Source organism: Cydia pomonella, chromosome 3 (assembly GCF_033807575.1).
Source record: "Cydia pomonella isolate Wapato2018A chromosome 3, ilCydPomo1, whole genome shotgun sequence".
Classification (NCBI taxonomy): domain Eukaryota; kingdom Metazoa; phylum Arthropoda; class Insecta; order Lepidoptera; family Tortricidae; genus Cydia; species Cydia pomonella.
In genome coordinates this window covers 3,055,481-3,075,292 of record NC_084705.1, presented here as the reverse complement: position 1 = coordinate 3,075,292, position 19,812 = coordinate 3,055,481, and the positions used below count along the sequence as shown (strand labels likewise).

General features: G+C 35.6%; 1 protein-coding gene across 2 annotated transcripts; it reads left to right on the top strand.

Annotated features, from left to right (window-relative positions):
• Positions 1-359: 359 nt before the first annotated feature.
• LOC133515809 (AP-1 complex subunit sigma-2) lies at positions 360-19,455 on the top strand. Of its 2 annotated transcripts, none has more exons than XM_061848402.1 (5): positions 360-566; positions 665-843; positions 2,944-3,052; positions 3,735-3,872; positions 18,444-19,455. In XM_061848402.1, exons 1-5 carry the CDS (start codon positions 564-566, stop codon positions 18,486-18,488), a joined length of 474 nt encoding a protein of 157 aa, XP_061704386.1. In that variant the 5' UTR covers positions 360-563; the 3' UTR covers positions 18,489-19,455. The 2 variants fall into 2 exon arrangements, with proteins under 2 accessions (XP_061704386.1, XP_061704387.1); XM_061848403.1 differs by lacking the exon at positions 18,444-19,455 and adding an exon at positions 12,529-14,125.
• Positions 19,456-19,812: the final 357 nt, after the last annotated feature.

Below are 19,812 nucleotides of genomic sequence, written 5' to 3'. Positions count from 1 at the left end.
CACCTACGTAATTTGTTCGGGTTATTTGTTATGGTGGGGAATAAAACATGATACTGACAAGGACAAACAATAATAGCGCTTTCTTTGCTACTCCTACTGAAAGATACATAAGACTATCCCGTTCGATTATCCCCAGTCCCCCACTCCACCCCTGCTCATGCCTGATCCAGTTGTACTAGATTTATGTCCGGAATGTGAAGTTCGTCTTAGTGAGAGTACAAGAGAAAGATCCCCGCAAATTCCCCCTGCTCCTTCCACCGTGTGCAATATTAAAACAGTTCCAAAAAAAATTAATATTGGGAACGCGTCAAAAAGAAAATAAATGTGAAACTGGCAACTTTCTATGGAAGCCCTATCATGTCACTTTGTCATCCTGTAAAAATGATGTCAAATACAAGCGATCGAACAAGATTGAAAAAATAAATTCACTTTTTACTGAGTGACTTTATCTTATTGTAACAGTTGGATTAATTGTGTGTTTTATTATAATATCCTGATGTTATAAATTACTGCTTTTGTGTAGACATTCCTTTTAGAAGTAACGTAAAGATAAACTAAGCAAGATGGTACGTATCCATAAGTGATTTTTTTTTGAGAATTTTAAAGATTCGACGTTTGTAAAACTAGTTAATAGGATCTATGACTAATTTATGAATGTTTTCAGATGCAATTTATGCTCCTATTTAGTCGGCAAGGCAAGTTACGCCTACAGAAATGGTACGTGGCCCACCCGGATAAACTGAAGAAGAAAATTACCCGTGAACTTATCACCACAGTGCTGGCACGGAAGCCCAAAATGTGCTCCTTTCTCGAGTGGAAAGATGTCAAAGTAGTATACAAGAGGTCAGTGTGTAGTGTTAAAGAAAAGTCAGGTTGATGACTAAAGTAAGGATGTTGAGTTTTTTAAAATACTTATCCGTTAACTTCGGAATATGTTTTTTTTTTTTATACTACGTCGGTGGCAAACAAGCATACGGCCTGCCTGATGGTAAGCAGTCTCCGTAGCCTATGTACACCTGCAACTCTAGAGGAGTTACATGCGCATTGCCGACCCTAACCCCACCCCCCTCGAATCTGTCTAATTATAAGTATGTACATTTATTAAGGAAACTGAATAGCATAGTTATTTCAATTTTTTTCATTTAATTTAATTATTTTACTTTTCTTAAAAAGTAATTAAATGCTTCATATAGCATTGTAATATTACAACAAATAATATGGGCATGCTATTTAATTTAACCAAATAATTAAAGACTAAGAAATAACTAAGACATTTGAAACATCAATCTTCCAAAACACAGTGTTTTAGAGAAGCCAAAAAAGTGACATCCTCATTTTATTGCAAATTACTGAAGCTAGATAATTACAAATGCGAGACTAAAACTCCCGTGTGTCCAATTTGCATAAGTTTTTGTGAAATAAATTTTTGTAAATCGTGTTTATGTCCCCAGATTTTACGAAAAACGTTAATAAATTACAAATTGTTTTGTAAACTTTTCATTGTTTAGTGCTATTAAGGCCGCTAGTAAGGCTTTAGATTTAGAGGCAATTGTGACATCTCTAGATACATTAGGAATACACGGAATTAGGTCTTGTAAAAAATAGGGTAGATAGAAGACATATAAATGAAGCTGTCATACAAATATCGGCTCATACTAAAAAAATAAAAATCAAAATCAATAAATTCATTAATATCTTGGTAACCAATATACCTAGAGATTTCACAATTGGCTTTAAATTTGTGTCTTTGAACAACGGTTTATCCAATAGTACTAAACAACCGAAAGTTTATAAAACGATTTGCTATTTTTTTAAGTTTTTCGTAATATCTGGGTGCCTGAAACACGATTTTCCAAAATTTATTACACAAAAAATATGCAAATTGGACATGAGGGAGTTTTAGTCTCCCATACAATAATTTGCAATAAAATGAGGATGTCACTTTTTTGGCTTCTCTAAAACACTGCAAAATAGTATTTATGTGCTTTTAGTAGCAAATGTATCAACTCGTAATTAACACTAATCAATATGTAAACAGGCCCTAAGGCTACTGTACAGGCTTGTAAGGGCCTTATCAGATACAACTAGATTATTGATTAGTTCTTAAATGAAGTTAATTAGAATACCGGTGTCTGACCAAGATACTTGAGGAATCCACCTTTGAAATTATCGGAAAAAAAACATGGTGTATAAGGGAAGAACTACAAGCTCCATCGTCGCTTTTAACTCATGTGTTTTTACACATACGCCAATTACACACCAGACGGAATGAAGCTCTTCCTGTCTGACTGTATTTGAGTGACATATTAGCACTGGAAGCCATCAGCAACATGCTGATGAGGCCAATTCGTGGCATGTCATACTATCTATATTTTGTTATATCATGTAATTTGTTTTGTTTGTGTTTATGAATAAAATAATTCTATTCTATTCTATTTACAAATATGTGAGTTGTTGCCCTATGACCATCTTCCCTGCCGGGCTAGCACATGATTGGCATGACAGTATCTCACTACCCGTCCCTGTTTAATTAACATAGTAAGAGAAAGACACGTAGTCCATGTCGCCTGTCATGCCAATTGTGTGCTAGGCCTACTGTAAACTATTTCACTTGGAGATTGACAGTGTTGTATCTATTTCTTTTAACTGAATTTGCAGTGATATTATTCTAATAAGTAATTGTGCACCTGCACTGAGACAAGATATATTGGGATATTATCAGTGCAGGATGCAGGTGAACATGAATAGGCGGGTCCACACAGAGCGAACATACGCGCGAGGCAATTTCCTCGCGCACAAAACCTAGACTTAGACGTGCCTTGGCCGAGGCGACGCGCGCGTTTCCCACGGATATACTTGCCGTTTTGTGCGCGAGGAAATTGCCTCGCGCGTATGTTCGCGCTGTGTGGACCCGCCTAGTTACCAATAAATATTTATCCCCAGATATGCGTCCCTGTACTTCTGCTGCGCCATGGAGCAGGAGGACAATGAGCTGCTGACCCTGGAGCTCATCCACCGCTATGTCGAGCTTCTTGATAAATACTTTGGCAGTGTAAGCATGTTTTACAGCAATAATGCGCATTAGCGAAGATTTCATATGTCTTTCCTCTGCAGGTCGCATTTCTTAACTGATTCTTGTGAAATTTCAGTAGTTACATATAGTTTTTCTGTTGTTTTGTTTTGTGGAAAATTATTAATTAAATTAAATATGAGAGAAATTGGCCTCAAGGACTTAAGCGCCAGTAGGGTCTATGGCACTTAAGACTAAGTTCGCTGTGATAATAATTCAAGCACGTATTTTTTTTAAATAAGCTTATTGCTAGGTCTACAGCTCGCAGAGCCACTAAAGTTAACTTCATCCACATGTATTATTTTTATGAATTACCTTTCAATAGTTTGTTTAGCTGTGAAAAGGCTTGAAATAGATTTCTGCTGTGTATAAAAACATAATAGATTATGTTTTTATACACAGAAGGAGTCGCCTCGAGATTTTCAATGGGAAGAGCATAAAAAAAGAACAATTTTAAACAAAATACATGAATAATTAGTTCATTAATTTTATTTAAAGTATCAGCCTACTTTTGCATGCTTTTATCTGTATATACATCCCAACTATTTGTACTTTGTCTTAAATTTGAACTGAAGTAAAGCTATTTAATTTTCCTATCGGAGATTTTAACAGTAGGATCCATAATTAAAGCAGAAATATTAATAATTTGAACTGCTCACTTCAGGTATGCGAGCTGGACATAATCTTCAACTTCGAGAAAGCCTACTTCATCCTCGACGAGTTGGTGCTCGGCGGAGAGCTGCAGGAGACCAGCAAGAAGAATGTGCTGAAAGCCATCGCTGCGCAGGACCTTCTGCAGGAGGTTAGTAGCCAGGACAATGAGCTTGTGTGAAGGGATTCATAACAAATGATAGTATGTTCGAATAAAGGCAGCGTGCAGCACTGTGCAGCACAAGTATTTTTGTACTGAATATGCTTGTGTCGCACACTGGTGAAATTCCGGCTTAAGATTTCTGTTTTGAGGGTACATTTCTTTAACGTTCTTTCAAGTGTCTTTGACGAAAGCGCCAGCCGTACTGACCAGGGGGGCAAGTTGATATAGCTAAAGGCCTAACGAATGGGAGAAAGGGCATGCATCTTAGGTTATATTTGGACCCTGGTACCTCCCTTGGTCTTTGGTTATGTATGTTTCAAGACACTGGATTTTTTTTTAAATATAATTAATGATTAGTGTGATTTCCAAGTGATTGATGTAGTGTTTTGTTTGGTTTAGGGCTTGATTTTTAAATTATAATAGTGATATTTTAGTGAAAACATGGGAACCAAATCAAGCCAAAGTTACTTCTTGTCTCGGAATGTGTAATTTCTGTGCCTACTATCATTTATTATTGCTGTGTCGATGAAATTATTTCACAGTTCATATCGGATGGTAATAACAGTAATTTTTCTTGGTATTATTACTATATTTATTACATTTGGAAATTAATAAAAACGCCCATTTTAATTAAATATTTCCGGACGAGCGAATTAGTACTTACTTAAAACTAAATTTTGAATGAATGTGATATTAAAAAAAGCATATCTGAAAAATAACTGATATTATTAACCACAATGCTCATTTTGATATATTTAATTAAGGATATTTAATTATTGACATATCTTTATGTGACAAATTATGACATTTATTACACATCAATAGTATTTTAAGGTTTCGGGACTATAAAATCTTGAGCAGACTATACACTGTATATCTTGCTGTATGTCCAAAAGGGATACATGTTAGAGTGAAACAAAACATAATTATATCTAGCTCTAACATATCCTATCCTGTTACAGTGTACTACTTTTAGTCTAGGTTCGGATTTTTGCAATATTAGTATGGTTTATACAACTAAATGGCATTTCTATTAAACTATCATAGTTAATCTACAAGAGTTGTATGACAGTTCATTTCGTTAATTTGCAGCATCTTAAGTCCCGTTTTTCAAGTCACGCAGAGCACGTAATACAAGTAACATTTTAAAACAAAAGGAAAATATCAACATTCAAGACATCATGTTGTATCTGTTCAAAGGGATACCAATAATATTGTCCAATAATAAAGGGATAGCAATTATGTCTTACGCGAAAATATTATATGCCAAATAAATAGCCGTCTTAACGTGACATTGCTTTAAAACATTTAATATCCTAGTGCATGTGATTTATCGGCATGGACTGGACGTCTTATACAATTAACATTTTATAAATGAATTGATCACAAAGCCCGGCTGCTTTTAAGTCTTATTAACATGGGTATCATATTTAAAAAATCAAATTCAAAATTATTTATTTGCATGAACACGGCACAGTCTTAATATTGAACTGTCAAACAACTCTTGAAATACCTAGTCACAATTTGCATCTAGTCCGTCTCGCTGAATAACGAATAGGTTTAAAGTTAAATGTTTAAATTAGAATATAAAATGGACCAGTAAATAGGACAGTGGCCTCAGTAGTGCCTTTCGTAGTTGTTAACTGTCACTTATATTTAGGTAGGAGCACTGCCTTTTCCTAGTACATATACTTATACAACACATTTAGTCCTTATTCGAAACACTAAAAGGACTTTTTTCACACCCAATCTCTTACTCTGATTGACAAAGAGAAATAGAGACATTCCAAGTTTGACTCAATTATTGCACACATCGTAATACATATCGAATATTCAAAATATAAAATTACATAATTCTACTCAGCTCTAATCTAATATACATGTTGTCCGATAATAATATAATAAACATACGAAACGAATCGTCCGAAAAGCATACACAAATTTATATACAAATACTTGTTTGTAAAAGCTCATACACGGTGTTTTTAAAGTTCGTTAATTAAGGGTGCATTGCTGAGCTTAAATTAAGTAACTTTCTCAAAGAAACCGGTATTCTAATTAGCTAAATTTTTCAGATAATTAATAATTTATTGTTATCTAATAAGTCCTCTACGAACGTGTACATTTGCCTCAAGGCCTGTTTACACATTGATTAGTGTTTACTAACCCCCTTATTCATAAACGTGTACTAAAGTTACGATGCCGCTAATCATCGTTTGTCCCTTTCCATCATACCAATACGTCGGAACAAACGATGATTAGCGGCATCGTAACTTTAGTACACGTTTATGAATAAGGGGGTAAGAGTTTATACATTTACTACTAAACCCAAGTACTATCTCGGACGATCAATATTCGAAAGGTCATTGATATGTCATAGTTTTCAATTGATTGGTGGATTTAAATATAATATAATGTCCGTGTTACAACAAAGCTATTAATGACTTGACCGGAATGACCGCTAACCGGTGACCGGAAAACAATACAAAAGGTAATCACGATCCATACCTTTTGTATTGTTTTCGAGCTCCCGAAACCATAGAGTCGGAGCTGTTATCCCGGTCGATTTAAGTCTAGTGAAACTAACCGTGAATCATTCAGAACTGCCATTCATTTCCTTAAACGTATTTAGCCATACCTCGGAGTTAACGGAGTAAAAAAAAACACTTATAGCTTCCTTCGACTTTTTAGACGACTCGTTTCAATACTACTCCTATGCCGTAATGGCAATATATTTATTAAGATAATGCTTCTATAGTGCCTAATATATTAAAAATATTTAAATCGAATATATTCGCAATATACAAAAATAAATAGAGTAATGCTAATGTGCTCATTATACGACTTTATTAAACTTTAAATAATTATTCAATATGCAAAAAATGAATACGTTTTTCTTCTTTCTATCTATACTTGTTTTACTGCTATAAAGACTTTGGTAGCCCGCGCAAGTCACTCACGCCAGAAATGTAATCCGTTCGGTACCAGTAACAAAAAGTAACTTTAAAATTATTGAAGTATCAAGATATATATTTTCGATTATCTTCTTTGTAACTACATTAACCTTTTCGACGCCGTGTCAAACACAAAGGCTGTCACTCGGACGCCTCGTCTCCGAAGGAACTTTATGCACATGCACGTAGGTCTATGTTGCGGATATATCCGTCATTATGCGGGTCCACACAGAGCATATATACGCGCGAGGCAATTTCCTCACGCACAAACCGGCTAATGTAGACGTGCCTCGGCCGAGGCGGCGCGCGCGTTTTCCTCGCACACACACACTACTCGGCCACACACTACACTACACACTACACCACACACACACACACTACACTAGCAGCTATATTAAAAGGTTATTACATGCTTCTATAGTGATTACATAAAATTCGCAATCGACCTGTAAATACCTCGCATTGCATTACTAGAATTTGCACCAACTTCCACACTGTTGTCTTACAATTCGTAATCCTTATTGGAACAATGTAAGGTTCATTGCTGGTCATGTTTAAACTTATTTTGTTGAAATACCTAAATACGAAACATAAATAATTTATTCATAAATATTACATAAATTATTACATTAAAACGAACTATAAAGTAGATTAAAACAAAACCAAAACAAAGCAACAAAAAAAACGCAAAGGTGGCCATCACGCTCGCCGCGTTACCACGCTGAATCGCGATAGACAGCTTCTACACCCGGAACTAGGGTCATGACCTCTCTCCCTCAAACGGTGCAGAAATTCGCCCAAGAAAAAATTGGCCTCAGCACATTAACAAAATCGGTGTCGAAATTTGTACTTGCGTTTCATGGTGGAGTGACTTGATTATATCTTTGTCGGATCGACTCACAATTAACTTATCTTTAACTTACTTAAACCTTTATAAGGCAGAGGGAATATATTACCCACCAGATTTTGAACTTTATTTCAAGTTGTTCAATTTTGCATAATTTCTGACACCCTTATACCTTATAAACGGTTAAAACGAAGAATGAAATTTGAATGCCTTTTGAAACACGTTGTCTTACTAGTCCGACACAGAGGCAACCACGCGGCATTATCCACCACGCATACGTATGTTACGTCAGAAAACTAGTTTAATCATATACCTTGCTGCACACGTGAACAAGGTCCAAAATACGGACGCTAATTACAGGTCGTTTCACGAAAACTGGCACGAATGCAATGAACGAAATTTTCATTGTATGAGTGACACATGTATACAGTCAGAGCCACCATTTTATTGGTTAATATCATACACACAACACACAATTTTCATTCACTCATTCGTTCCATTCGTGCCAGCTCTTGTGAATTGCCCCGTAAGAAGAATATCGTACGGTCACTCTGCGTGATTGTCGAGCTATTTGGGGTTCTAGCTAAGTTGATTGTTCTTAACTTACGTTATGCTATGTCCATTTTAGCTAAACCCTTAATGGCTCAACAGTCACGGAGCGTAACTGTACATTGACCCGCCTATTCCTATATCTCTCGCACGCGTATGATTATAATGCTGTCCCGCTCACACAGCGGCATTGGCCGCCGCCATCATGGGCGGGACAGTAATGTAACTACGCGCGTACGATAGATAGGCGAGTCCAATATACAAAATTCTTCACTCATTTACAATATAATGAGTTTTGTAAAGTAACATACGGATATGCGTGGCTAGCTACCCTGCACTCAATCCTGTTTGGTGTATGTACGCATGCCAGGACCTGAACGATGGACTGTTGCACTGACCCGCAGGACACAAACCCCTCAGTCTGTATTCCGTAGACCCACCATGCTTGGATCGCTTCATTCCTGTTATTTCTAGTCTTCTGACAGTCGAGATTGTTTGAGATCATGGGCCATCTCGACTTATGTTACTAATCAATTTTCTTGAGATTTTTTACATAGAGCTTCATTGAGGCACCATTCTTTGGAATGATGACTTGTTTGTCATATATTTATTCCTATTGCTTTAAGAGTCCGTACACTATCTGAAAAAAAATTCTAACATAGTATGCCTTACATAGTACAGCATAGTTTGGGATTTGTATGATAGTTAGAAGTGTTTTTTTTTTGAAGAATAAAAAAAAAGAAATTATTTCGGACAAGATCTTGCAAGATCTTGAAGAATAAACTTTTGATGGATAAAAAACTAAATTTCTCTACTTTTGCGGTGTTTTTATAGAGAACCTATCTCTATTCGTCTTTGCCGTTTGATTTAAGGTAGATTACTCAAAAAATAATTATAAACATCTAAAATAGCTTATTTATTTATCCCAAATATAAACGATCTTTTGTAATATGCATGAAAACAAATGTTCCTAGTCATTCTAAAATATCAAAAATGAGTAAAATCAATACGACATTGTATACAGAGATACGGACTCTTAAAGAAAATGCAAGCTCAATTGTGTCATAATGTCTCATTAGTGATAAGATGTTTTGATGGAGCCATAACACGAAAAATTGATTGATTGACTGTCGGAAGAACTTATTTTTTGCATGCACGTATTATTAATTTCAACTCTATAAGATGTAGACTATTCAAAGTGAGGTATTTATTATGTTTATTTCTTAATATTTATACATTTACATTAAGTGGCATCATACACATACAATTTTATTAGCGATACACATATTCATAAACAATATACATAACTAAGTAGATGAATATGGAATTTAGATCTTATGTATAGTGTAATAAATATTTATTTGTGAGTCCCAGAATACATGGATAATGTGAACTAGAGTCTTATGATCTAACATAGAATATTACCGTCTTATGGAAATTAGATACTAGTCTCATCTAATCTCGTTTGTGATCTCACCTAAGACACATTTTTTCATATTACATGCTTTTTTAGAGAAATCTAATCCTGAACAGTACTTTGTGCCATTTGCTTAGATTAAAGCGTTTTGGTTAGTCCGAAATGTTCAAATGAATACCATACGGGGAATCTCAGTCAGTTACGTGTTCCCTGTTGTATTTTGGGCTTGAATATTTAATAAATGTAACGAACATTAGTACATGTACTGATATGCTTTATATTTTTGTGTAGTTTTGTTTAACTGGTCGATATTATTAATGTATTCTAGTACACTGTTCTACTGGGTTAATGTGAATATATCTATAGATTTCAAATAGATAATTTGTTGGTATTGGTAGAAAAAATGTAGGATTTTTAAAAGGAAAAATAAAGTATTAAAAATTACTATTTCAGTTGGCGTGTAAGATACATGTTTATCTAATTATTGTTTTATATACGATTTTTTTAAAGCTTCTCAGTCATCTATGATTTGGGTGTGAATCATTGCTGCTTGTTAGTCTGTCTGTATCTCTCAGTAAAACAGTGTCTTATATTCTCGCTGTTCATGCATTTGCTGTAATGGGATGTGGAAATACATTGGTTTCAACTAAAACTCTGTTTTCTTGCATGCACCTAACCTCTGCCGTAGCATGAGTTAGTTCTGAACAGGAAAATAAGCCCGCCGTAATTCTATTTCTCTGCAGCAGATAAGTGTAAATAAAGACACCGTAAAATGGTCCTTTCCTCCAAGATTTGCTCCAAATTAAGACGAAAGGGGAGGACCTGCACGAAATCACCTTTTCATCCAAACGTAGTCCTCATTTTCGTCTCTAGATATTAACATTATTGAAAATATTTTCACACAATTTGTTGTATATCAACCACAGCTATGCCCCTGTTTGTTTTTTCCGTTTTTTTTTATTATAACAGAATTTTAAATGCTAGAAGCATTGTATGAAATCTGTCCAAATCCATTTTTTATAATATAATATGTTAATATATTTTTTATACCACGACGGTGGCAAAGAGATTACGCTGAAAATGAGGACTACGTTAGTATGGAGAATCGGAATATTTAATAATATTAATTATTAAATAAATTCAGATGAAGATCAGCAAGGTCAAGATTATGTAATATTTTATTATATATGAAATGAGGAGCAAACAATATCCATTGTTTGGGGAATCCTTGCTCCAACCTGCTACCTATATAGTTTACTTAGGGGCGGAAAGTTCCAAATTGTGCACTACATTACTTAATAAGCAGGTGCCCGCCGAAAAATAGCGATTAGATTATGAGCAACTTAGCAATAGGTAAAGATAGTATCTTTTTATTATTTTAATGCAACTGGATGTAGATACTGTTTTGAAGGTTGTGTCCTTGTGTCATAGGGAGACCCGAGGTGCCCGACATTAGATAGACTGACTGACTTGTTATATTTGCTGTATTTTTGCACTTCATATAAACTATACTCATGCTACGGACTTCCCTGTCCTAAGGGGGCTACCACGAACATTGAAATACGAAGATCGTCTGATTTAAGTGACAGAACTAGAAATATATTATCCATGTTCGTGGTGGACCTTCAGACCTGGTGGTGGTTAACAAGCGATCTGAACAATCAGCTGCTTAAATTAAAAGATCATTAGGTGTCGTTAGATGTTAGTAACGTATTAATACGCAGATTCTTAAGCACAGCGACATATACACATCTTTATTGCATATATATATACGTCTCTTTCGCACTTGTACAGTATGCACATGTTAGAAAGCGAAGTATTTATATTTAGCAAAGAACGTGTAAACAGTGTAAGGGAATAATCTAGTGACATCTACTCTTCTTTTAATTTGCAGAAATTGTAATGTTTTAAACAAGCATGTTCATTGGTGAATGATATGGATGTGATATACCTTTGCATTTAAAGTCGCTAAAACTTTTAATTTTCTATAATATATTTTACGTAAGTATTTATGTATACTCAGGTTTTGGAATATTTATTTTTTTATAAACTGTTATAACTCGAATTAAATGATGGTGGTGGTATACCATAACTTGCATTACAAAAATCAGTAATTTTATGCTATATTTTTATTTTTCCACAAAGAAAATGGTATTAATGATTGAGCGATATAACTATGTGCAATATCGTATACCTTTAAACGAGCAATTCTTGTATATATATATATATATTTCTGTGATCTCGGAAACGGCTCTAACGATTTCGCTGAAATTTGGTATATGGGGGTTTTTGGGGGTATACAATCGATCTAGATTAGTCTTGTTTGGGAAAACGCGTGTTTTCATGCGTTTTTCTTTCGACGCAGAATATGGTCGCTAATTTCGTGTTGCCGGCCACTGTCCGTCTGGTCCAGTGGGTTAAGACGCGGACGGCTTAAAACGAGTGTTACGGGTTCGTATCTCGCCCGGTGACTATCTTTTTTTTTTATATGTGTAAGTTTATATATCATTTTTTAATTTTTATTGTTTTAGACAAGTTTAATTCAGTAAAAAAATGTAGTTAAGATTATCACCTATACACCACCATATTACAATAAATAGTTATAACCGAGCATAGCTCGGTCGCCCAGGTATGTTCTCGTAAGAGTGAATCTGAGAAAATGAATAGGAGGTCTCTGCTCGCAGTTACGTCTAATTATTAAGCCAAGATGATCTGTAGACAATGTGCAGTCCGCAGTTAAAATCTAAGAAACTACAAACGCATTCGAAATATCTAGAAAACGAAGATTTTATGAGCATTTGTAACGTGGGTAATAAGTATTACTGCGCTCGTTTTCCGTTTTTCGTTTTCGCCCTTGCTTTATTCAGCTTGTGTTAGGACGAGACGGTGGACGCGGCGCTGCGCGAGGTGGGGCTGCTCTGAGGGCCTCCAGAAACTTCCAGATTCTTCCGTCACCATTGGATTGCCAAAGACTAAAATTGTTTGCACCACGCTCCTTTCATGTTGAAGGGTGAATCAAGCAGTGGCGTAGATATACCAACTGAAACCCGGGGCAAATTCATTGAATTAGGGAAATGTGGGCCTATGCTCTCGGTCAAATTAAGACCCCTCTCGGGCCAAGGGCTGTGGCATTTAGCCCACTTCGACTGTATAGTTATGCCACTGCTACTGCATGGGATCAAAGGATTATCAATCGCTTTAAATTGAAATTTTAAATCTATCATGTTTTTGACGCGATATAAATTCATCTTTTTTTATTCAGAGCATTAACTATCCGTCACGGTATTCTGCTTTATTAGCAATTTCTAAAGCAATTGATGACCCTTCACTAACTAAAAGCTTTCAGTACATACTTGGCAAGATGATTGAGTTGTAATTTATTTATTTCTTTCTAAATTGTGTCTTGGCTACAGAAAAACGGTTGAAATAATGTATCTTGCCTTATATGTAGAAATAATATAAGCGTGCGGCGGCGGAAAGCCAACCAATATCAAAATCAAATTGTTGATTTTTTATATATTATTTTACATTTGTTATCTTCAAAATTTTATCGATAATATTCTCCAAGTAATTGTATAAAAGCTTAACGCTATTCCTCTTGTTAGGTAGTCGAACCCAAGTAATAAGTTTATTTTTATTTTGACATAAATGTACAATTTAAAATATAAATGACTAATATTGTTATGGTGTGGTGTTGTGCGACTGCGAAGCCCGTGTCACTAGTGAGACCGATTATCTCGCTTATGATTGGTTGATCTCATTTGTGACATGGGTAACCTTGGCTGTCAGATTGACCAATCACGATTAATTAAATAAAGTGAACTTTGAGCGGTGAGACTGATGAAACAAGTTGAAATCTACGTGACTGGCTTAATGATATCGTCAAATATTTATTTCATTTCAAATTCGAGTACTTTCCCAGTATATTTGCATATCAATCAACATAAATCTATAGTTCGTTTTTTTAGCATTAGAAAGAAGGCAAGAGATCGTTATTTGTTTATTAAAAAACACATTTAAAAAATAAGTCACAGCAAATATGTAACAATTAAAATTATATACGATTATTTACATTATTTTGCTTTCATAAGTAATATACAAGGTGCCCGTGAGCATTGCGAGAGATTTTAACGGTACATTCCTGATGGCAACAGAAGCAAAAAATGTTATGACTGTTTGTGAAATTCGACAAAAAAAAATTGTTTTTTTTTCCCTTTTTTTTAACACTCCTGTACATAAAACGTAATTTTTATTGATAAACACATAACCTAAAATTAACTAAAAAGTTTTTTTTGTTTGGGGGTAGCCACTCGAATAAATTTTTTTTTTTTTTTTTTCGATGTCAATCAATAGGTATGTCCAGACTAGACCTCAAAGTGGCAATACCGCAGTCAATGTGTTTTGTACCGAGTTACGGCGAAAGAATGATTTTGAAAAACATTTAATTATCTCTGAAACTAGGCCTATCCAGAAAATTTTATATGACATTTTAGTTTCTAAATATTACCAGGAATGCTTAGTTAAAATGTCTCGCAATGCTCACGGGCACCTTGTATGTGAAGTAATTCTCAAAAAGCGTTTTGCAATCAGTGTTTTCAATAAAAAGACACGGTAAGACTTTTTTTTTTCTAATGCTGAGAACTAACGAAACGAACGAAAAAACGAACTATAAACTGTTTATTCGGGTGTGACGATAGTTATAATTGCACTAGTTAACTTTAAATATTGAAAATAATTTTCATTGGTATATACGTACATACCTAATCAATTAAGTATTACCTACTTAATTGAATTGATTGGTAATAAATGTTACTACGTAAGTACCTAATTAAATTTATTGTAAAATAAATTGAGATTGCAATTGAAATAGCTAGAGTTAGACCAAGCTAATTCGGCACTGATTTTGATAGCCCAGAATATGCAAGTGTTATTTAAACGTCATAGTTTCATAGAAGTTTGTCGTTTCAAAATAACACTTGCACGGTCTGGTATGATAAAGCTTGGTCTCACTCTAAAAGTAAAGTAATGGACCAATAGATTTTATTGATAAATTAATTTCTTGTCGTTTTCCTATGTAGTTACGTCTTGTAGTCACTTACCAAGCTTGATTTATTTTTATAATGTTATTTTTCATGTTTTGTGTTAATTTTATTTAGACTATTAAAGAGAATTTATTTTTTGTTGACATTATAGGTATTCTTTTCATGATACATGTTTTTGATTTACTAGTTGTGCCACAAAAAAGAGTTAGGTAATAAAAGGTGTCCACATAGATTTTAGAAAGCTAGGTTAGGTTTAACTTCAAAACCAGTGCTAAATTTTATAATAGTTATATAAATGTGACTGTTAAAAAACAATATAGTTAAATATTATTGAGTTTACAAACGATATTTATTTGTTACATTGCATACAATAAACTGTGCTAGTTTTGAAATTCAAGAAAATTCTCTGTGAGTTACGTAACCATGAAATAGCATTGCTAAAGGACGCTAAGCACGAAGAATTTATTACATTGACCCGCCATTTCCTATATCGCAAGCGCGTTATTATATTGCTGTCCCGCCCATGACGCCTGAGGTCAATGCTACTGTGCGAGCGGGACGGCAATATAATTAGGCGTGCACGACAGACATAGGAATAGGCGTGTCATTTAACGAAATTCTTGGTGCCTAGCGTCCTTACTTTTGCCGGCCCACGTTAATAGTCTCAATCGTATTTTTTGTGTTAGCCAAGTGCAGTCGACGTTAAAGATATGTTCATATTTTTCGCCTTATTACAAAGGAGTAAGGTGCAAAAGTGTAAACATATCTTTAACGTTGACTGTACCAGAGGGCCAACCGCGAACATGGAAAGTTAGATAACTGAATTTTAGCGTTAGGCCCTCTGACTTGGTTGTCATTGGCTGTTCTAAAGCTTCATTGTCATTGGGTATTCTCTCGGTAATCCGACGCTCGTTAATCCAGAAGTTAGCGTTTTAGATGGCCCGCTCTTTAATCCGGCAGTTTTTTTTTAGTACTACGTGTGTGGTTTCGTGCATCGGTAATCCGGCAAAGGGGGAAAATTCGGGTGCCGGATTACCGAGCGCCTACTGTACTTGGTACAGTTAGCATTATATTGGTAGCGAAAGTCAAAGTGGCCAAATATACCATACCTCACACATCCTTATTCCGATGGCAACAGAAGTGTGTTGCAATAATTATATTACTGTTGAGTTGCGGATAAAGTGCTGTCAAAAATTTCATGCTGCCAAGAATTTGCTATTAAGGTTCCTTTTGTGTAGGAATAGGGTTGTTTCCATCTACAAATCTTAGGGCAGAATTGGATGCCAATAAATTGTTTTGGATTATAATGACCATATTTTTGTAAATTTTGAATTTAAAATATCTTTTGGCACACGTCACGTGACCTGAGTTAAAGCGTCATTTAAGATTCTGATGACGTCACAACTCTCGGTTTGACAGTGGTGACAGGCGGTCAACAACAAACGACAAATGTCAGTTGACAGTTCGTATCTTCTACGTGTGTATAGTTATGTGTCAAACCGTAAACTGTGACGTCACACAATTCTCAAAGAGCTTTTTGGGCGCGAAAGCATCTGTCAAAATATATTTGGATAATTCAACACATTAAAAAGCCGTTTTTAAGAAAAAAGTTGAATCTGAGGGCAACGTTTGCTTAATATAGAACGTAATTCAAGCGTTTCAAAAGTTTGGAAACAACCCTATTGGGAAGGTTTATAATGAAAATGTTAATACTACGGCCACACTGCTCCTCGCGCTGCCACGATGTTGCCCTCTCCGGCCACACACTGCCCTACTTGCCCGATTAATCGCGATGCTCAATACTTCATATTGCCGGTCCTTTGACTCGCGCCAAAAACCGACAAAATAGGGAGCGGTGGGCATGTCGAGGAGCACGTCGAGCGGCATGACGAGTAGCGTGGCTACACTACGTCGCTGCCTACTTCTCATGTCACTCGTCGAGTATGTGGGCGAGGTATAAGATGAGGTAGCCTAATGTCATCGATTCAATTTTCTAACAAGTGAACTTTATGTATATATCGTTACCTTTTATCGCCAAAATTGTACGGTCAAGTGTAAAAATATGGGTGTACACATCTTACTCAAAAATATGTCCCATAGCATCTTGTTCCAGTGTAATCAGAACGTAGCGTAGTAGTATTTCTTTCGATACATATTTCGCACTTGACTGTATGTAACTGTCTTGGCCCACCTCCAACTGGCAATTTTTGAACTGAGTTGCTGTCGGATTATTTCCAAAATTGCGAAATTTTCAAATGGGAAATATCCGGATACATGTCATATTTTGTATAGGAATCAAGAGTTTTCATTTCCATAATAAAGAGTTTTACCTTCCTGTGAAATATTTCTTGAAATTTCTTAGAAATTTTACAACTTTTTGGAAACTTCCCGCAACTTGCACATCTGTACAGTCGCCGTCAGATATATCGGAATAGCTGACGTGCTCAAAAATATCTGAGCACGCACTCTAACGCCTTGACAATAGAGGCGTGCTCATATATTTGTGAGCGCCTTGGCCACGGCTATATCGACTATATGGCGACTGTATATACACTTGTATAATTTTAGTTGTTAATTTTAAGTACATAACATAATGTATCCATGAGATAGATACTTAAGTATCTAAACCCTAGTTTTCTATTTATTTTTGATTTAGGTACTCGAGACATCGATGAAAACGTTTGTTATTTTTGTATCTGTATTCCCTTCCAATAAATATTTTACCTATACTAGGATTTTCATTGTTAATGTTGAAATAGTTACGTATAAAGGTAAGTAAGAAACGAGTATAAGTCGTAACAGCTGTACAGGACTGCGACCTTGGTCCGATCAAAATATCTCTTTCTCGCTCTTACTCACAATCGAGCTGGCCTCGTACCGGACCGACGTCGCGGTCCAGTACGGCTGTCTCCTCCTCTTCTTCCTCGCGTTGTCCCGGCATTTTGCCACGGCTCATGGGAGCCTGGGGTCCGCTTGACAACTAATCCCAAGATTTGGCGTAGGCACTAGTTTTTACGAAAGCGACTGCCATCTGACCTTCCAACCCAGAGGGTAAACTAGGCCTTGTTGGGATTAGTCCGGTTTCCTCACGATGTTTTCCTTCACGGCTGTCTGTAAGCAGCTTAATAACAATTGTTTTGTACCCAGACAGAAATTGCCACGTGCAAGGTTTCGGAAACTTGTCACTATTTCCTAAGGGAACAAATATTTCCTCCTTGCAAAATATAAACTACCTTTCTTGTAAAATTTTCCTAAAACTTGCATCTTGTGGTTAAATAATTTTATGAAAACTTTCCAAACGTGTATACAGCTACTGCATTCAGAGTATTCCCAATTTCCCACATTCGAGTTTCTTAATGGCATCTAAATACATATTGTATAGCAATGCTTACCTCAAACTCACCATCGGTTCGACGAAGGCAAGTGTAATATTTATCTTGCAATCTCTTTCTGCTATCCTAACTCCTTCGATAGAGTTTCGTAGCCAATGGCTGGTACCTATGTGGCAAAAGGGAACCCTTAGATTTCATCACGTTCATCTGTCTGTCAACCCCCATTACGCATGACCTGACACGCAACTGGACGGTCTTTAACTTTCATGATTTTAACGGACTTCAAAGGACTTTTCAGTAATTTCACACTATAGCGTAACGAGTTGTCCCAAACTTTTGAGGTCTGTACGCCGAAAAGCGATGGCTTGGTCTAACACGGCCACGAGCGACCCTGGCTCAGTGATGACCCTTGTTACAGGAGGAGACCCCTCAGGGCTTCTTCGAGGACCACGGGCTGGGCTAGGACTGCAGGAGACCAGATCGGATGCTGCGTAGAACGTCGCCGGGTTTTAGACAGTAACGGATTGGTTAGTTATCCATTGTGTCGCATTTTAAACTTAAATACATAGTCTGAAAAAAAATACTAAAAAAAAGATTGTGAAGATAGCACCTGTTTTGCTCGATCTCTATTACCGGGCGCTTTGGGGATCCATTTGGTTCAGCTACTTTTTTGGGTTTATGTTTCCAATAATATATGCAATGTTGTATGTTAAAGGAAAAATTGAAAAATTCCCCACTGAATGACCCAAATTTCCAACTGAACTACCGAGCTTTAAACACACTCCGGAGCGTGCGAATCTTTCCATTCCTTCCTTTTAGTTTACACGCATTAAGACTCAATTACATCCACTCTTTATCAAACCCGATTTCGGGCCCGAGAAATAATATTTTTCCGTTTCCCCAAATATCAGCACACTGCTTACAATATTTGAAATGTAAAAACATTGTTCATATGCAAAAATATCAAACATTAAACATTTTTGGCAATTAGAGACAAAATATTTTTTACATTTCAAATATTGCTAACGATGTGCTTATATTCCGTTAAACGAAAACGCTTATGAGGCACGAAATCGGGACTGATTTCGGGCCCGAACTGGAAGTAATATAAAAAAAACATGTATTTGTAGAAGTGTGGATGTAATTGGCGCTTTAGGAAGACACATCCCTGAGAGTATAAAAAATACTATCAAACTATATTGGCCAAAAATAGATTTACAAAATATTCTTGACATTTCTCGTCTATAAAAACCCTTGTATTAAAACACTTTCTGATAGATCGTTCACAATGTTATTAATTTTTATCATTGGCCTGGTTTACCATCCAGTACGTTCTACGTGTATCCACATCAGCAATTCAGGTGGCCTCGGAATTTCTAAAACTAAGCAAAACTCGACGATCAACGTGATTTCCATTTTTTAAATTCTAGGTCACCTTAAATGCCTATTTTAATTTTAGCTATATTTACTTATAGGTTTGGCTTATACGTATTTAAGTAATGGGAGCTTGCATTTGAAGCACCTAGTTTTGTAATCAAGCAGCAATGTACTTAATTTTGTTTTAAGATTAAATAATAAATAAGATTTTAATTATGAGATGGCTATAAGATATGTATTAGAATATAGGAATCCATTAATTTTATCTTAAATTCGGAAGGATATTAAGTTGACTGTTACAATTTTATTTGTTGACGTGGACTATATTTATTATTGTTTTAAGAGGCCTTTACTTCACCACATATATATGTATTATATATTGCAGATAGGAGATATAATATTGAAATCTT

Coding starts and splice junctions, on each gene's coding strand:
- LOC133515809 (XM_061848402.1), top strand. Junction 3,053..3,734: donor TTGATAAATACTTTGGCAGT/GTAAGCATGTTT, acceptor TGCTCACTTCAG/GTATGCGAGCTGGACATAAT. Junction 3,873..18,443: donor CGCAGGACCTTCTGCAGGAG/GTTAGTAGCCAG, acceptor CCCTTGTTACAG/GAGGAGACCCCTCAGGGCTT.